This window comes from Nicotiana tomentosiformis, chromosome 3, assembly GCF_000390325.3.
Source record: "Nicotiana tomentosiformis chromosome 3, ASM39032v3, whole genome shotgun sequence".
Lineage (NCBI taxonomy): Eukaryota > Viridiplantae > Streptophyta > Magnoliopsida > Solanales > Solanaceae > Nicotiana > Nicotiana tomentosiformis.
Window position 1 is genome coordinate 13,354,709 of NC_090814.1, and position 19,744 is coordinate 13,374,452.

Consider the following 19,744-nt stretch of genomic DNA (forward strand, 5'->3'; position numbering starts at 1 on the left):
AATAGAAAATAATTTAATTTTCTATTCATTCATCCCAACAAATGATTAATAATAGTGAATAGTGTTGCTTAACAAAAATTATCAAAAATCAAAGTATACAATTTCATAAATACTCATAGGAAGTAAAAAAGGAAAAAACAAATTACCTGGTAAATCTGTAGATTTCCTATATTGTTTCTTTTAATGGTGATGGCTATGCATATTACTGATCTATATCTGTTTACCCGGAAAATCGGATATAGTTGAATTTATAAGTGGTTTTAAGAATATGTGATATAGTCTGACATAAATCGTACGTAGAAGTGAAAATGTTTGGATTCTTGGCTATAGAAATGAGATATAAATTATTGAACTAGAAGAGTGAGTATGTTATTCAAAAAACTTAAGAGATTTATTCTTCAATAAATAGAAGTAGTCTGTTCTTGCAATGTGTCCTCTGCTTACAAGGATTTCTCCCTCTTTATAGTAGGGGGATGTTACTTTATTTATAATAAAAAATATATAGTGGAGAACCCATGATGAATTGTCTCTTCCTCGATTCCTGCCAAGATTCTCTCCCCTAGTGCGGTTGCAACGACTCCTGTCTGCGAGCTCGATACAGGCTCGAGCTCGGTATTGGATCGAGCCCTCGGCCTTGAGTTCGAGTTCGACATTTGGGATGAGTGTCAATCGGTCAGTGCATCTCCGACAACCTTCTTCTTGCCATGCGGTTCGATTTGGTCATGGGCTCGATAATGACATCGAGCCGATTCCTCGATCGGCCTTGGAGCTCGAGGTTTGTATGTACTATCCTCGGAACTCGTCTCGAGATCTCACTTCGATCGCTTACCATTCGAGCTCGAACAAACATACGGAGGCCGAAATCTATTTCGACCGTATACAGATAGTCCCCTCGTTTCTCAGGAAGAATGTGGTGAGAAGCGATATGATTTCCGACGGCTCGATCGGATTATAAGCTGACGTTTTCACTGGGCTCGATCGTAATGTATGTGATAGCTGTCTCGTCGATTTAGTCTTTCAAGGTATTTAATGCACGTCAGACGGTGGTCAGCCACTGCTGATACTGAACCGCCACGGTATAAGCCTATAAATAGCCCTTCCATTTATCATTTACCACTTTTACATCCTCATTCTCCCAAATTTTCTTACTCTTTCTGCCTCTGTTTCGCCGCTTGTAGAGCCGCCTTCACCAGCGTTTGGCACCATCAACCTTTTATTTTCCTTTGCTTTTCTTTCTCTTACATCAATGGCAAAAACTTCAAAAACCGTACCTCAGAAGGAGAAAGCTTCCTCTTCACGGCCGTCCGGCGACAAGGCGCCGGTGGAGCCGCCTCCCCATGAGTATGTTCCTGGCCCGTGTACTCTGAAGATCGATTTTAAGGTTGAAAATCCTTCGTCTGTTCCGGGTCGATGTGAGCATGTGTCGATGTACATGTGCTCGATAACAGAGGGCTATTTCGAGGTTGTGAGGAAAGACTGCAATTGGGGTTCCGAGATTGTGTTGCAAATTCCCTCTCCCGAAGAGAGCGTCATCACTCACGTGGAGGGGTTTTTAAGTTTTTATACTTACCCCTTCACGTTAGGTCCCGTCGACCCAGTGATCATTGATTTTTTCAAAAGATATCAAGTCACCCTCGGTCAAATTCATCCTTCTCTATGGCATATAGTAACCTTACTTCGCTTCTTCTCCGATAAAGCCGGAGGGCTGGATTTTACCCTAAATCACCTTATACGATTGTATCTGCCTCAAATCTTTCGAGGACTAATCAGGCTTCATCGTCGAGCATCGAAAGCTTTGATGTCGAGCATCGACAAAGACAAGGATCGGGGTTAGATGGGCCGTTATATTCGGGTGAGGACCCATGATCTCATTCCGGAAGAGAAGATGTCGTTCCCTGAGGAATGTAATTTCGATCGTAAGTGGTTTTCATAAGGCGTTGCTTTTTGTATCTTTCTCCGATTCTATCTGATATCTTTCTCCGATATACAGCTGCCCCTTGGATGCCACAAGCGGTACCCGACCTCGAGGATTGGGTTCAGAAGTTAGCCTCGACTTCCTCATATGCTGAACGCGCTTGGCGTGATTTGGTAAAAGGTAGATAGGATGCCAAAAATCACGGTAAGGGTCACTTCTCGTGTTCATCGAAATGTTTTTAATGCTCCATTCGTTACCGGTTTCCTTTCATGCAGGTGTAACCAAGGATGCCATTTTGAGGCCTTCGAGTGGTGAAGAAGGAACCAAGTCCCCGGTCCCGGAACCGGGGAAAGATAAGAAGCGAAAAGCCATCTCTCGGCCAGAGAACCCTAAGCCCAAAACTCGAAGGGTGAGGAGGAAGGCAATCGCTCTTTCGATGGACTCGGTCCAACGACTGAGAGAAAAAGAAGAAGACGATACCTCGGCTTTGGTGATCCGATCTGCGAAAGCTATCGAGGTCGCTAGACTTTCTGAGCTGATGCCGGTTATACCAGTCTAGGTCAGTTCCGGTACCCCGAGTCTCGATCAGAGCATCCCGAGCGGTTCGTTTGGACTATGATAGTGGGTCATTTGCCTTCTCTTCTGAACTTTTCTTAGGAGGCGTTAAAGGAAGCTCGAGAATTGAAAACCCCCAATATGGACGGAGGCTCTAGTGTAGGGGACCCTTTTCAGGATTGCTTTACTGGAGTCGATGATGCCTCCGACATCAGTGACACTTCTCTTCTCCTAGAAGAGGCCCAATGTTTCATTTCTCGGGTAATGATTTTACTGTGCTTGGCTTCATATTCTTTTCTAAACTTGACTTGTGTTTTTTCCCTACTGTGCAGGCCATTAGCAGGTTTCGAGTCGACCTCAGCCAGTGTGAGGCCGAGCTTCAGAAGGTCTCGGGGGAGAAAGATGCTCTGCGGCTTCTTTGCAGCCAAAAGGATGATGCTATAAAGGACCTCTATGCAGATTTGGCTAAGGCTCATGAAGAAGAGGCCGAACTAGATAAACACGTGAGCCTCGTTCTGTTAGAGTATGGGTTTGACCCAACTGTGGAAGCTAATCCTTCATTGTCTCAGCTACAGCAAAAGGTTGAAAAGATAGGGTTGCTTCGGGAAGAAGTCGATCAAATCAAGGCCGAATGTAACCGGTGGAAGGAGACTATCGACCGCCTGGCTGCATAAAAATAAACCATCTTGGCCAAATTATTATCGTCCAAAGTTCAGCTTCGAAGCGTCAAGCAAAAGGGTTCGGCTCAGGCCAAAAGGATCAAGGAGCTTGAAACACGACTTGCTGAGGCCAAGGCGGAGGTTGAGTCATCGAAAGTCATGGCAGACAAGTCCATTACCGTGTATCGGGCTGATGCTGAGGCTGCTCAAATGGAGGCAAGAGAGACAGCGAATACTGCCGACACTCGAGCACATTGGGTTGCCGAACTTGCTAAGTGTCGATCTCGGAGGGAGACCCTCAAGGAGATACATGCTCGAGGTTTCGACCTTGCCGAAGATATAAAAAGGGCTAAAGAGCTCGAAGCTGAACCTGAAGCTTTGGCTTTTGATGATGATGATAATGAAGGTAGCAAGAGCGGGTCCGAAGGGGGGGGGGGGAGGGAGCCCGGTGGAGAAGAGACCGCTCTGGATGATAACCAGAAGCTTAGCCCTTAGCTTCTTCTATGTTGCATTAATTTATGTAAACCACCCTTGTATATCTATACAAATATCTTTTTCTTTTACTGCCTTGTATCATGAAGATTTCATTCATGCCTTGCGGATGGTTTTATGAGGATTTAGGTGATTTCATCGAATTCGGCCTTCGTAGCCTTTATGGCCGAGTGAGTATTCGCTCGAGCTCGAAATAAAAGTAGCCCACAGGCTTAGTGGTCGAGTGGGCGCTTTCCCGAACTCGAAAAATAAAAGTAGCTCACAGGTTTAGTAGTCGAGTGAACGTTTGAACTCGAAGCAAGATAGACTTTAGGCTTTGATAAGTGAGTGAGTGATTGTTTCGAACTCGAACTCAAAGTATATTAGCCTGTAGATTTTTACGATCGAGTGAGTGATTGCTCGAACTCGAAGTAAGATATCCCTTAGGCTTTTAATAATTGAGCGAGTGATTGTTTCGAACTCGAACTCAGAATATCTTAGCCCGTAGGTTTTTTATGACTGAGTGAGTGATTGTTTCGAACTCGAACTCAGATAGCCTTTAGGCTTTAATTTGAGTGAGTGATTGTTTCGAACTCGAACTCAAAATATCTTAGCCCGTAGGCTTTTTGAGTGAGTGATTGTTTCGAACTCGAACTCAGATAGATTTTAGGCTTTAATTTGAGTAAGTGATTATTTCGAACTCGAACTCAGAATATCTTAGCCCGTAGGCTTTTGATTATCGCTATCAAAAATCCCTTTGATGATGGTTGGCCTTTAAGCCTGTTTGAATCATGAAGCAAGAAAATCTTTTCAAAGTAAGAGATATCTAAAAAAGAAGTTCTCCTTTATAAGTCATTACACATGTGTTTGTATCTTTTGCCAGAGTCCGAGTAAAACTACGTGGGCATGGCTCGTTTTGACCATTTGGCCCTTACACTTTTCTCTATCGAGACCCTATTTGTCATGAGTTTGATATGGTGCAACTTTCTTGTGCCGAACTTGATTTATTCGCTTGGTAGCCCCCCAGTATCCTAGGTTGATTATGAAGGAGCTTCAGATACTGTTGATTTATCCCCGAGTAGCACATAGTTGTTGTCTCGTTAAAAACCTTGTCGGAAAAACCCATTCGGGATAAAAGCGAAACTTGAGGGAAAAAGAGTATAACGCGTGCTTTGAAACCTGAGGTCTTGATGTTTTTCGTCGAATTCCTGCAATAAGTTAGTGTCGACTGTACGTATGTAGATGATAGAGGATAAAATCATACCTTAACAGTAGTATCGTTTGAGAAGCGATATGTTCCAATTGTTTGGTAATGGTTTTCCATCCATTGCTGCAAGTTTATAAGACCCTTTCCCGACTATATCGAGGACTTGATAGGGCCCTTCCCAATTTGCGCCGAGCTTCCCTTCATTAGGATCTCGAGTGTTAACGGTGACCTTCCTTAGGACCAAGTCCCCGACCTTGAAATGGCGGAGGTTGGTTCTTCTATTGTAGTACCTTTCAATTCGTTGTTTTTGTGCAGCCATTCGAACTAGTGCCACCTATCATTTTTCATCTAATAATTCGAGGCTAGTATTCATTGCCTCGTAGTTCGATTCTTCTGATGTATATCAAAACCTTGCGCTTGGTTCCCCGACTTCGACCGAAATTAGAGATTCGAATCCATACACTAGGGAAAATGTGGTTGCTCATATACTGGATTTAGATGTTGTCCGATATGCCCAAAGGACTTCAGGCAAAATTTTTCTCCACTTTTCTTTAGCTTCGTTCAATCTTTTCTTTATGTTTTGGATGATAATCTTGTTCGTTGATTCAGCCTGTCCGTTCCCACTAGGATGATATGGTGTAGACGGTATTCTTTTTAATTTATGGTCTTCGAGGAATTTCGTCACTCTACCGCCGATAAATTGTCTACCATTGTCGCATGTTATTTCTGCTGGTATCCCAAATCTACGCACGATGTGGTCCCAGATGAAATCTATAACCTCTTTTTCTCTCACCTTTTCGAACGCCTGTGCTTCAACCTATTTAGAGAAATAGTCAGTCATAAACAGAATGAATTTAGCTTTACCTGGGGCCGATGGTAGGGGGCCGACGATATCCATTCCCCATTTCATGAATGGCCAGGGAGAAATGACCGAATGAAGCTGCTCTCCGGGTTGGTGGATCATTGGTGCAAACCTTTGACATTTATCACATTTTCGAACGAACTCCTTAGTGTCCTTCTCCATGTTATCCTAGTATTACCCTACTCTAATGATTTTGCAAATTAACGGTTCGGTGTCGGAGTAGTTTCCACAAGTGCCTTCATGAACCTCTCGTAAAACATAATCGGTGTCTCCTGGTCCCAAACATACCGCCAGTGGCCCGTCGAACGTCCTTCTGTATAATGTTCCATCTTCAACCAGTGTGAATCGAGCAGCCTTGATTCGTAGAATCCTCAATTCTTTAGGGTTTGATGGGAGTTTTCCGTTCTTTAAATATTCTATATACTTATTCCTCCAATCCCAGGATAAGTTCGTGGAATATATTTTGACATGTCCATCCTCGATTACAGATTTCGAGAGTTGAACGACAGTCCCTGAGTCGATCTTATCTTCCTCGACTGACGACCCTAAATTTGCGAGTGCGTCAGCCTCACAGTTTTGTTCTCGAGGCACATGTTGTAGGGTCCATTCTTTGAAACGGTGTAGAGTTACCTATAATTTGTTCAAATACCTTTGCATCCTATCTTCTCGAACCTCGAAAGTTTTGTTTACTTGGTTCACCACTAGTAAAGAGTCACATTTGGCTTCAATGACTTCTGCTCCCAGGGTTTTAGCTAGCTCGAGACCTGCAATCATGACCTCGTACTCGGCCTTATTGTTAGTTAATCTAGTGTTTTTGATGGATTGTCTAATAATGCCACATGTGGGAGGTTTCAGGACGATACCAAGCCCAGACACCTTCACATTTGAAGCACCATCTGTGTAGAGGGTCCAAACCCCCAATGACGTACCTGTTTTTAACAAGAGTTCTTTTTCAACTTCGGGTACGAGGGTTGGCGTGAAATCGGCAACGAAGTCCGCTAAAATTTGGGACTTAATGGTCGTACGTGGCTGATATTCGATATCGTACCCACTGAGTTCGACGGCCCATTTGTCCAATCGACCCGATAGTTCGGGCTTGTGCAAAATATTGCGAAGTAGGTAAGTGGTCAAAACGCATATGGGGTGACATTGAAAGTATGGTCTTAACTTTCTAGAGGCGCTTATTAGATCAAGTGCTAATTTCTCTAAGTGAGGGTATCTAGCCTCTGCTTTCCCTAAGGTCTGACTTACATAATAGACAGGAAACTGTGTACCTTGCTCTTCTCGAATTAGGACGTCACTTAGCGCGATTTTCGATACCGCGAAGTATAAGTACAACTTCTAATCTGTCCTCGGAGTGTGAAGTAGTGGCAGGCTTGATAGGTACCACTTCAATTGTTCTAGTGCCTGTTGGCATTCCGGGGTCCAGGAAAAATCATTCTTCCTTTTGAGTAGGGAGAAGAATTTGTGGCTTCGATCTGATGACCTCGAAATGAATCGTCCTAAGGCAGCTATCCGCCCCGGTCAGCCTTTGCATTGCTTTCACTCTATCCACGACGGTGATGTCTTCGATGGTCTTAATTTTGTCGGGGTTGATCTCGATTCCCCAATTCGATACCATGAAACCAAGGAACTTGCCCGATCCAACCCCGAAAGCACATTTCTCGGGGTTGAGTTTCATGTTGTATTTTCTTAAGATATTGAATGTTTCCTGCAAATGAGTCAAATGATCCTCTGCGCGCAGGGACTTAACTAGCATGCCATTAATGTAAACTTCCATTGACTTACCTATTTGTTCTTCGAACATTTTATTCACTAGGCGTTGGTAAGTAGTTCCTGCATTTTTTAGCCCGAATGGCATTACATTATAGCAATAGGTTCCATACTTGGTGATAAATGAAGTCTTTTCCTGGTCCTCCGGGTTCATTCGAATTTGATTGTACCCGGAGTAGGCGTCGAGAAAAGTAAAGATCTCGTGGCCGGATGTGGCATCGATCATGCAATCGATGCTAGGCAGTGCAAAAGAATCTTTGGGGCATGCTTTATTTAGATCTTTATAATCTATGCACATTTTAAGTTTGTTCCCCTTTTTAGGGACTACAACTACGCTGGCTAACTACTCGGGATATTTTACCTCCCGAATTGATCCTATTTTGAGAAGTTTAGTTAACCCATCCTTTACAAATGCGTGTTTTACCTCGGACTGTGGTATTCTTTTTTGCTTTACCGATTTGAACCTAGGGTCCAAGCTCAGCTGGTGTGTCGTTATCGACGGTGGGATCCCCATCATGTCTAAATGGGACCAAGCAAAACAGTCCATGTTATCAATAAGAAATCGAATGAGTTTTTCCATGAGTTCGGGGGTCAATCTTTTTCCCAGGTATAACTTTTTCTCGGGCAGATATTCGATTATTATGACCTGCTCCAGTTCTTCGATCGTAGATTTGGTGGCGTCGGAGTCGTCGGGGATGATGAAAGTTCGAGGTGTCAGAAACTCTTCCTCGTCATCCTCTATTTCTTGTTCCACTGGTTCGGTCGAGACTGGTGGCTGTGATTGCTATTTGGTTTCTCATCTATCTTTAGTGCTCGATCTTTCCGAGACCGATAGCGTTGGCATCGGTGTTACCTCATCAACCGCAAACATTTCCTTCGCAGCATGTTGCTCCCCGTATACTGTTTTCACGCCGTTCGACGTAGGAAATTTCATTACTTGGTGGAGTGTCGAAGGCACTGCCTTCATATTGTGGATCCAAGGTCTTCCGAATAGGGTATTGTACCTCATATCCCCTTCGATTACATGGAATTTGGTATTTTGGATGGTTCCAGCTACATTCACAGGTAGAGTAATCTCCCCTTTAGTCATTTCGCTGGCCATATTGAAACCGTTCAAGACCGAGCTGCGGGCACCACTTGATTTAACAAACCGAGCTGCTCCACTACCCAAGATCGGATGATATTCGTAGAGCTATCTGGATCCACTAAAACACGCTTAACTTGAGCTTTATTTAATAGGATAGAAATTACCAGAGCGTCGTTGTGAGGTTGAGAGATGCCCTCGGCTTCTTCAATTCCGAATGATAAAATGCCCTCGGGTACATAACCTCGAGTTCATTTTCCCCCTATAGCCGGTATCTTGCCGTACTTGAGCACGGGTCCCTGCGGAGTATCGACCCCACCGATGATCATATGGATGATATGCAGAGGTTCCTCTTGTTTATCCTTTTTGTTGGCGTCCTATTCTCTGAAGTGATTCCTGGCTCAGTCGTTGAGGAACTCTCGAAGGTGGCCCTCATCGAATAAGAGGGCTACATCTTCTCTTAATTATCTGCAATCCTCGGTCCTGTGGCCATGCGTGCCATGATACTTGCACATCGAATTCGGGTTTCTTTGGGAAGAGTCAGTTTGTATGGGTCTGGGCCACTTTCGATCGCCGATACAATCCCTGATGCGTCGACGCTGAAATTATACTCCGATAGCTGGGGTGCCTCTATGGGATCGCCATATTTATCGAAGCCACTCTTGCTCATAAGCCCCCGAGAATTTTGTCCTCGATCACTCCTTCGATTGTTCCGAGCGGAGTTGCACGCCGAGCCATTGTTCATTCGATCCGTGATGTACGATTGATATCGGTCTCTATTCGACCTTCGTTCTCTGTCGATATCCCTCTGGTTTTTGATAGCTGCCCTGTTATGGTGCATGGATGCGGAAGGAGCTCCCAACTGGTCGTCTGCGACCCTGATTTTTGACTGATATCGGTTGTGCACATCTGCCCAAGTCATTGCTGGATACTCGATTAAATTTTGCTTCAGCCGACGTGATGCTATTGAACTTTGCTCATTCAACCCTTGGGTGAAAGCTTGGACGGCCCAGTCGTATGTGACCGGTGGCAATTCCATGTGTTCCATTTGAAATCGGGACACGAACTCCCTCAACATTTCATTACCGCTTTGCTTTACTTTGAAGAGGTCCGATTTCCTTGTTGCAACCTTATGGCACCAGCATGCGCCTTTACAAACGAGTCCGCTAACATGGCAAAAGAATCGATGGAATTTGGGGGCCAATTATGATACCAAATCATCGCTCCCTTCGAGAGGGTCTCTCCAAATTTCTTCAATAACACTGATTCGATCTCATCATCTTCCAGATCGTTACCCTTGATGGTACACGTGTAAGAGGTGACATGTTAGTTGGGATCGGTTGTACCGTTATAGTTGGGAATTTCGGGCATACGGAATTTTTTAGGGGTTGATTTTGGGGCTGCACTCGAGGGAAAAGGCTTTTGGATGAATTTATTCGAATCCAACCCTTTTATCATTGGTGGAGCTCCCGGGATCTGATCGACCCTGGAATTATATGTTTCTACTTTTTTATCGTTGGCTTCCTCTCGTTTTGTGAGTTCCTCGAGCAATTTGGTAATTTCGGGAGTAGTCCCCGATTCTTGCTCGTTTGACTTCACCATGGCTAGCTCCGTTCTGTGAGTGATTTCCCGAAGCGGATCGGGCTCTGGCCTGCTTTGTACCTGAGTTTGGTTTTGCAACTGAGCTATTGCTATTTGCTGGGCTTGTAACATCTCGAAGATCATCCATAAGCTGACTCCGATCTCCTCCACGTTATGGGCGTCTCGAGCTACGGATCGAGTACCGCCCTGAATGCTTTTTTCCGGTTCGGAATGTTGGTTCGACTCAAGAGCCACTTGTGAATTGACATCTAGTGGTACTTCGACTCGGATTTCAGGTGCTTCGACTCGAGCTTCAGTGACATTGTTAAGTGGCCTTCCGACCCTAGGTATCAAGTTGTTGGTTTCATCCTGAAGGCCGGCTTCATGGCCGATAGGTAAAGCCATGAATCGAGGGTTTGCCATTGCTGATTCGGAGTTGTAAACTAGTGCGTATTGCGGATTTATATCAAACAACCACTGTTATCCTTAGCTCCACGGTGGGCGCCAAACTGTTTACAATTTCATAAATACTCATAGGAAGTAAAAAAGGAAAAAACAAATTACCTGGTAAATCTGTAGATTTCCTATATTGTTTCTTTTAATGGTGATGGCTATGCATATTACTGATCTATATCTGTTTACCCGAAAAATCAGATATAGTTGAATTTATAAGTAGTTCTAAAGATATGTGATATAGCATGACATAAATCGTACGTAGAAGTGAAAATGTTTGGATTCTTAGCTATAGAAATGAGATATAAATTATTGAACTAGAAGAGTGAGTATATTCAGTCAAAAAGCTTAAGAGATTTATTCTTCAATAAATAGAAGTAGTCTGTTCTTGCAATGTGTCCCCTGCTTATAAGGATTCCCCTCCCTCTTTTATAGTAGGGGGATGTTACTTTATTTATAATAAAAAATATATAGTGGAGAACCCATGATTAATTGTCTCTTCCTCGATTCCTGCCAAGATTCTCTCCCCTAGTGCGGTTGCAACGACTCCTGTCTGCGAGCTCGATACTGGCTCGAGCTCGGTATTGGATCGAGACCTCGGCCTTGAGTTCGAGTTCGACATTCGGGGTGAGTGTCAATCGGTCGGTGCATCTCCGACAACCTTCTTCTTGCCTTGCGGTTCGATTTGGTCATGGGCTCGATAATGATATCGAGCCGATTCCTCGATCGGTCTTGGAGCTCGAGACTTGTATGTACTATCCTCGGAACTCGTCTCGAGCTCTCACTTCGATCGCTTACCATTCGAGCTCGAACAAACGTACGGAGGCCGAAATCTATTTCGATCGTATACAATATCCATTTCTATAAGCTCATCAAATAATTGTCTTTAAAAAGATAATAAATTAGTAATTAAATTTGGTAACTGTTGGTTTTATTAATATTTCAACTGAATCATTGTTGCAGATTGAGAAAGCATGGGAAACCAAAAGCTTACTAACATCACTTTGTATCTATCATTAATGGGAGGAGTTGAAAATGCCAGGTGGTGATAAGAAATTCATTATAATTTCAACGTTTTGTAGTCATCATTTATCTTTTAATAGGACCCAAATTAATTAACCAACTTCATTGTAACGGATAGACTACACTAAATGCTAGGTAGATAGATACATGGAACTTCATGCCACTTGCAATTTAATTGATTTATTTATCATTTATTGAACGGTTAATTTACTATTTGGTACAAAAATATTATAGAAGTAGTATTTAGATGAGGGGTAAAAATGTCATTCAATTTTTGATGGGCATTTTAATTAATTAACATTATAACTTAGGGTCTTCACACTTATAATACAACTAGTCTTGGCATACGTTATACGTGTACCCCAAATACTATATTTGTTTTTAAAAAATCTTATTTACTTTCTTTAGACCTACATATAGCGTTTGTAAGAACGTATAAGTTTGGACGTGGAAATAGTTATATTGTTTCCTTCACATATCAAAGTTCCAAAAACTGTGTTTTTTTCTTTGAGAAAATGCAAATTCTCTTTTGTATTTTTGGTTATTTAAAAATATTACATGAGTTTTAAAATGTTGACACTAAAGATAGTAATATTTTTTAAAAATAAATTAAACATAGTATATATTAACGAACCTAGAGTCTGAAAATCTAAATTTTCTTGAATATGGAAAGAGTGGTGACTGATATATCGACTTTAGTAACAGTTAGTTCTTACTTATTTTTTGTGGACTTTTAATTTTTGGTCTCAATATATTTTGGCATTTTGCAAAGTTACTACTTTACATAATTCAAATACGGAAAAATTTATAGACGTATTTATATTAATTTTTTTAAAAATATTTCAAATAGGATTTAATGCACAATATCTAGTTGGTTTAAAACCCCTAAATGTGAGGAGGAAACTTAAACACAAGAAATATATTCAAAAGAAAATAACACAAATAGTTCTAAATTGTAATCGCATGTTTTGTGAAATGAAGTGGAAACAAAATAATAATCAGACAAATACAATAAGAAATTTAAGAAATATAAAACACTGTATTTTTTCAATCGAAGGAGAAAAGTACATTAAATTAAAGTGGTAGAATCTTAATTTTACCTATTCTAACTCCTACGTATTAATTAATTTAAAATCATCAAATAATTAAGAAATTAGTTTTGATAACCAAAATTATAAACAACCGTTTTAACTAACAAAATAAAATATAAACAATACTTACAAAGAAGCAATAGTCTAAATTTAAAATAACGGTAAAATAAAGCTCATTAATTTAAAAGGTAAATAGTATATAGAAACTAAATCTTAGTTGATTATAGTGTCCTAATTATTATGACTTTTTACGTGACAAATCAAATGAGTAAAATTCTAATGGACAAAGTTTTAGTTGATTTCAAAGCGTTAAATATTATAAAATAATTAAATGATTTTATGTCCAGTGTGAACTAAGGATTTTCGTACTTTTAATATAACTAGTTTTAGAATACGTGTGTTGCACGTGCGCATCACGTTAATCAGTATAAACGTATACAAGAAGAATAAATTGTTGAAATAACAATTGATGAATCAAATATTAATTTAAATCATAAAAATAAGAATTATTAAATTGACACAATAATGTCAATATCTTCTGAACATGCAAAGATGATGAATTTAGTTGAATTAGATGTATGATATTTTGTAGTTAATAGATATTTTATTATATAAAATATAAATATATTATGTTATTGTATCTCACCTAACAACTCTTTAAAAACTCTATATTCATAATATTATTATACAAAAAAATAATATTTTATTAAACAAAAGAGAGTGCACACTCTTTCAGAAGATAAAAATGAAGTATAAATTTTTTATTCGAATTATTACATAAATCAACCCGTTTTTTATTTTTCTGGAGAATAAAATGATAAAATCTTATTTTAATTTATCAAGATTCTAAAATAAACCCGTTTTTGATCATTGTATTTGCGCAGTGATGAATGATCATACATTTCAAAAAAAATAAATTCTCATCTTATTTTCGAACATGACCGACTCCACCAGAGATGAACCCAAAACCTTTAACTCCATTGACGAGAGATTTTAAACTTAAAATATTTTTAGATCGAACTCAAAAACTCTAATTTCATTGACAAAAAAATTTAAACTTAAAAATATTTTTAAATCGAACCCAAAACCTCTAATTCCATTAACTAGAAATTTTAAACATAAAACATATTTTCTTTGATGGGTGTGCAAATCTTGTTTCCCCTTGTAAAATGTCCAAATTCAATGAGTTGTCATTTAGGAAATTTCATCTCTATTTCTCCTATGGTAAACCTTTCTATGAATAATATTCTACAAAGCTTATCCCTCTTTTCTCAAAAATACACATTTACCCCTTCCCCCTTGCAAAATCTATATATGTAGAACCATCTAGTCAAACTCCGTAAGAAAACATAAAATTCCCTTTAAAAAATTATTCGCCGGAGTGCCAAAATCAACGGCTGTGTTGACTTTACGGTGATTGTTGACGGCGGTTTAAAGGAATGTTGGAGGTGTTCTTCGCGGTGGCGTTCTCGGCGGCACCGCTGACACTATACGTGCCGCCGATAAGGAGCTTGAATTTGTTCGTGGAATCGATAGAGGATTTTATCCGTCAAACGACGACGTATAATCCTCTTCGCATATTACCAAGCTTGCGGCTGTTTTTCACTAGATACCTCGCTCCTCTTCCTCTATCTCCACCTCCAAGGTAGAGAAACTTAATTGTTACTCTAGATCTTAATTTTCAGTTTCCTGTTATCCAAACACGTCCTTATTTGAGGATTTCTAATAATCTCTCTTGTTGTTGTTTCTTCTTCTTCTTCTTTTTTTTTTTTTTTTTGACTTTTCAATTTAGTAAATTTATTTCTGGATTTCTGATATAGAGGTTTTGTAACAACGTACTTAGTATGTTTGTTTTGAAATTATAATAAACTTTCTTTTCTTATAGGTGGTGATAGAATATTGAGTTTATGGGTTTTACATTTTCAAGGAAAAAAGCTTATTGGATTTTAGATAAATCTTCTATAAATATCAGGTGAATTTTTAAATAGATTTTAGGCCAAAACAAAGGAGGATTTAAGATTATTTAAATATGGGCGCACAAAAAAAAAAAAAAAATTAATGGGAATTGATCCCTCTTTTTTCTAGTAAATAACTTAGCATTCAATCGGGTATGCCATTTACCTTTTTAGAGCATAAGAACCGACAAATAATATTAGATTAGTAAATATATATATAAAATATCTAGTTTGGGAAAAAAATTATCGGGTATGCCATTTACCTTTTTAGAGCATAAGAACCGACAAATAATATTAGATTAATAAATATATACATAAAATATCTAGTTTGGAAAAAAAATTATGGGATTATCGTACCCCATAATTTGGACCTAAATCCTCCCTTGTGGTCAAAGTTATGAGTTTTGTCGAACTTGTAAGCATAATTGTAACTTCACTCCTGATTTTTTTTTAATTATTCAGGAAATTATGGAAAATTGATACAACGTTATAGTTAAGAACTTTGAGATAAAAGGAAAAGAGAGAACAATTCTAGCACGCAGTCTCAGGGTTTGGATTTTATGAATACGTGTTCAGGATTCCATCACAATTAGTTTGATTTATTGGCTTTAAAATGTATTGTTCCAATCGATTTTGAGAATATTGAACAAGATTGATTAGTCAGGAAAAACTAATTGCATTCGCTAGCCGAAAAGTATATATAAATATTATCTATTTTTTTACAATATAATATATACTCTATTCGTTTCAATTTATGTGAACCTATTTCTTTTTAGGCCGTGCCAAAAAGAATGACCTCTTTCCTGTAATAATTTATAGCCACACAAAATATATGTGCCTCATTTTACCCCACGAGTTTAAAAGTTATTTTTTAAAAAAATTTCGTGCCCAGTCAAATGGGTTCACATAAATTGAACCGAAGAGAATATATATTTAGGACCCGTTTGGCCATAGTTTTTGCTAAAATAAACTTGAGTTTTATTTGGCAAACACATGTCTGACCATAGATTTTGCCTATATTTTGGTCAAATCCCAAAACCAACTCAATAGCTGGTTTTGGACCAAAATATCACTATTATATTTTTTTAAAATTGCTTCAAACTTTTATATTTTATAAAATAGCCCACCATTTATTATTTTGTAACGATGTTGCTTCGTCTTTTCGGTCATATGATAGTGTATCATGTAGTTCATTATAAAAATGATAATTTTGTATCAAATTTATTTATGTTCAGGACTATGATTTGCGATAATATAATAAATATTATTGATAATAGTACTGTTGGGTATTTGTGATAATTTTTAGAATTTGTGGGTATAAGTCATGTTTCATGTTTTTTCAAATCAAACTTCACCCAAAACAGATGTCCAAACACATTTTCATTTTCAAACCAAACTTTACCAAAATCAGATTTTTCATAATAAATTTGGGAATTTATGGCAAAACGCTAGCTTACGATGTATATATGTTGGTTATTATTTTTAAAATCGACTAAAACATATACATCTTTCGAGAAGGGGCAGAAAAAGAAAAGACTGATTCTACAAGAATTGCTAATTCAAATGGTGAAAGCCACAATATTAGAAAATTTTAGAAAAAACAAAGAAGAGAATTATGTGGTCATCAAATTGTTAGAACCAACAACGTTACGTAAATGCCCCATAGGTTGTGATTTACTCACTATCTGGCTTGTCTTCATTATGCATGGTTCTGTATATATATTCCAAAATGCTTGTCTTAAATGAATGTTGTATTAAGAAAATATTTATTTGGTCCCACAATTGTAATCCGTTTTTGTTTCGCTATGGTTAATTGGAAAAAGATAATCTTTAACTAAGATTTGTTGCCATATTTTTATTTTGCTAGGGAAAAGATCTCTTTATACTGTGTTTCTGTATAGTTTTTTAATATTTAAATTTAAGTATTTAATGGTACAACATAGCGGTGAATAAAAAGCATGGAAGAGAAAAAACACTATACTTTTTATTTTTCTTCTTCGCTCTTCTCTCGGCGTACGATAGAGTGACTTTCTAAGCGTGCGCATCTCATCCACCATGGCCAGAGGAAGGCCAAAAAGGACTAATAACAAGGCGATTGGTAATGTTCAGAAATTAATTGACGATGTATTGAAGAATTTGGGGACTGGGAAAGCTAGCACGCCGGTTAACGAAGCTCGAAACACCGCTGAAGTGTGGCCCCTTTTACCGGTGCGCGGTTCTGAGAATACGACCCCGGTGAACCTTAGTGGGCCGAAGACGACCAACAAGGAGCTCAATTCTGCATCTGGGATGAACAATTCCAATGCTAGGGTTGTAGAGGTCAAAAGTGCTGTGGATGTTGGAGCTCAGAAGAAACTTGATCTGGGAAAGGAGTCACAAACCAAGACACACCAAGTCTCTATGGTAGAGGAGGTCAACAATACAACTGCTGAAGCTTTAAAGAAACCAGAACTAGGTACTGGATCCTGGGCAAAATTAGTTGTTGGGAACAAATTTGTAGCGAGGGGGATGGGCTTGACTTATGTAGCTCCAAAATATAAAATGGTGAACGAATAGTGGAATTACAGCAAGCAGAAGTGGAAATTGCGACTAAAAAATGGAAGGTGGCTATCATCCTATATGTTGTCGGAGATACACCAAGCATAGGCGCGGTTGAAAGATTTATTGCGGCGCAATGGAATTTTGTGTCAAAACCTAAGGTATATTATCACAACGATGGCTACTTTGTTATAAGGCTCAACAATTTGGAGGAAAGGAATGAGGTGCTTTACTCGGGGCCATACGTGATCAATAACAAGCCTATAATAACCAAAGCATGGCCAGCAGATTTTAGCTTTAATGATGAAGTTCTGAAAACTATTCCTCTGTGGGTCAGACTCCCTTATCTCACTCTTAATTGTTGGGGAATTGATTCTTTGCGCAAGATTGGGAGTGGACTAGGAAATCCTATATGTGCTGACGATTGCACTACAAATGTGGACCAGATATCGTATGCTCGAATCCTAGTAGAGATGGATATTACAAGACCCCTCCCAAAGAGGTTGAAGGTGCAAGATCCAAATGGGAGGTTGTTTGAGCAGCGTATAGAGTATGATTGGGTACCAATATACTGCGGTAAGTGCTTACAATTGGGACATAACTGCCAGGCAACAAAGCAGCAACCTGTAAAGCAACAACAACTTGGTAAACAACAACAACAATATCAACAACCTAGGCAAAATAGACAAAAGCAGGAATGGAGGTCAAAAGAAGATTAGAGGAATGATAATCAGATTAACATTGTGGAGAAAGACAAGATAGTAGTGGTGCAAAATTCTGCTGAACTTGGGAAGATATCAAATACTGTGTTACAAGAAAGTGATTGGCAGGAGGTGAAAGGCAGATCAGTGATCGTAATGAATGGGTTTAACTCTCTGGATGAAACTGGGGGTCATAAAACCAATACACTAGCGGATATTGAGAAGGACATGTGACAATGTAGTTTTAGAGAAGAAGTGGGAAGTGCGCAACCACCTGATAAATCACTATGAAGCTGGTAGCCTGGACTGTAAGGGGGTTGAATAAGATGTATAAACATAAAGAGATCAAGATGTTTCTTAGAGATAATAAAGTAGGGATGATAGCCATTACTGAACATAAAGTTCAGGAAAAGTATGCCAGTAGTATAATAAAGAAAGTGTCGCCGACATGGCACCCTCTGGATGAAACTGGGGGTCATAAAACCAATACACTAGAGGATATTGAGAAGGACATGGGACAATGTAGTTTTAGAGAAGAAGTGGGAAGTGCACAACCACCTGATAAATCACTATGAAGCTGGTAGCCTGGACTGTAAGGGGGTTGAATAAGATGTATAAACATAAAGAGATCAAGATGTTTCTTAGAGATAATAAAGTAGGGATGACAGCCGTTACTGAACATAGAGTTCAGGAAAAGTATGCAGTAGTATAATAAATAAAGTGTCGCCGACATGGCAATGTAACACAAACTATGAAGCTGGGAAGAGAGGGAGAATTTGGGTTCTATGGGATCCTAATGAGGTAAGATTTAATGTGTTGGACAAGACCAGTCAATTCATACATGGTGAGGTACTTATTCATGCCACTAGATTGGAGTTCAGTTTTACTGCTATTTGTGGGCTTCATACTATAGAGGATAGAAGTGGTTTGTGGGCTGATTTACAACTTATAGGAACATATCAAAGGTTGCCTTGGATATGTATGGGTGATTTCAATGCCATCACATTTGTGGAGGATAAGAGAAGTGGAAATCCAGTCCAAGAGGCAGAGATCAGGGATTTCAACAATTTCTTGATAGATGCAGGAATGACTGAGCTGAGATTAGTGGGTAGAAGCTTTACTTGGACAAACAACCACGTGTATAGCAGAATAGATAGAGCAGTGCTGAATTCCGAATGGATGAGTAAAATGCCAGTGTTTGATGTGGTGGTAATGGATCCTTATTTCTCTGACCACTCACCACTATGTCTTGAATTTGCGGATGGTCCTAGAACTGTAAAATCTTTCAAATTCTTTAACCACTTAGCAGAACACTCTGAGTTTTTGTCAGTAATAAAGAAAGCCTGGAAACTTCAAGGTGATGGATCTACTATGAATAGGGTGTGGATGAAGTTAAAGCAGGTCAAGTGTGAACTAAAAAAGCTGAATAGCTCACAGTATTCTGGGGTTGATCAAAGAGTGAAGGCTATAAGGCACCAACTAATGGAACTACAAGAGCAAATGAGGGACTGTAATCCCCAGCCTGAAGAGGTGGAGACCGAGAGGGAATTGAGAAAACAATTGGAGAAATAGGTGAACATTGAAGAGAGCATTTACAAGCAAAAGTCAAGAAATCTTTGGCTAAGGCTAGGGGATTCAGATACTGCTTTCTTTTATGCTTGTATGAGGAATATAATTAGTCAGAACAAGATTAGAACTCTAGTGACAGTTGGGGTACTATGGTGCATACAAAACAAGACATAGAGGAGGAAATCCTGGGTTTTTATAAGGAGTTGTTAGGATCTTCTGCTACCAACTTACCAGCTATTCATCTAGGAGTCATGAAACAGGGTAAAGTGATAAGTCGTGCTCAACAATTGCGACTGCTTGATCCTGT

The 19,744-nt window shown here is 39.3% G+C and overlaps 2 protein-coding genes across 2 annotated transcripts; both read left to right on the plus strand.

Annotated features, from left to right (window-relative positions):
* The first annotated feature begins 1,885 nt into the window (after positions 1-1,885).
* Positions 1,886-3,624, plus strand: LOC138907382 (COP1-interactive protein 1-like). The gene is made up of 6 exons (XM_070197980.1): positions 1,886-1,904; positions 1,991-2,095; positions 2,191-2,459; positions 2,573-2,731; positions 2,803-3,051; positions 3,187-3,624. The coding sequence occupies exons 1-6, from the start codon at positions 1,886-1,888 to the stop codon at positions 3,622-3,624; spliced, it is 1,239 nt and encodes a 412-aa protein (XP_070054081.1).
* Positions 3,625-18,478: 14,854 nt separating this feature from the next.
* LOC108946094 (uncharacterized) lies at positions 18,479-19,440 on the plus strand. Its single transcript, XM_070197981.1, has 2 exons — positions 18,479-18,564; positions 18,738-19,440. The coding sequence occupies exons 1-2, from the start codon at positions 18,479-18,481 to the stop codon at positions 19,438-19,440; spliced, it is 789 nt and encodes a 262-aa protein (XP_070054082.1).
* The last annotated feature ends 304 nt before the right edge of the window (positions 19,441-19,744 follow it).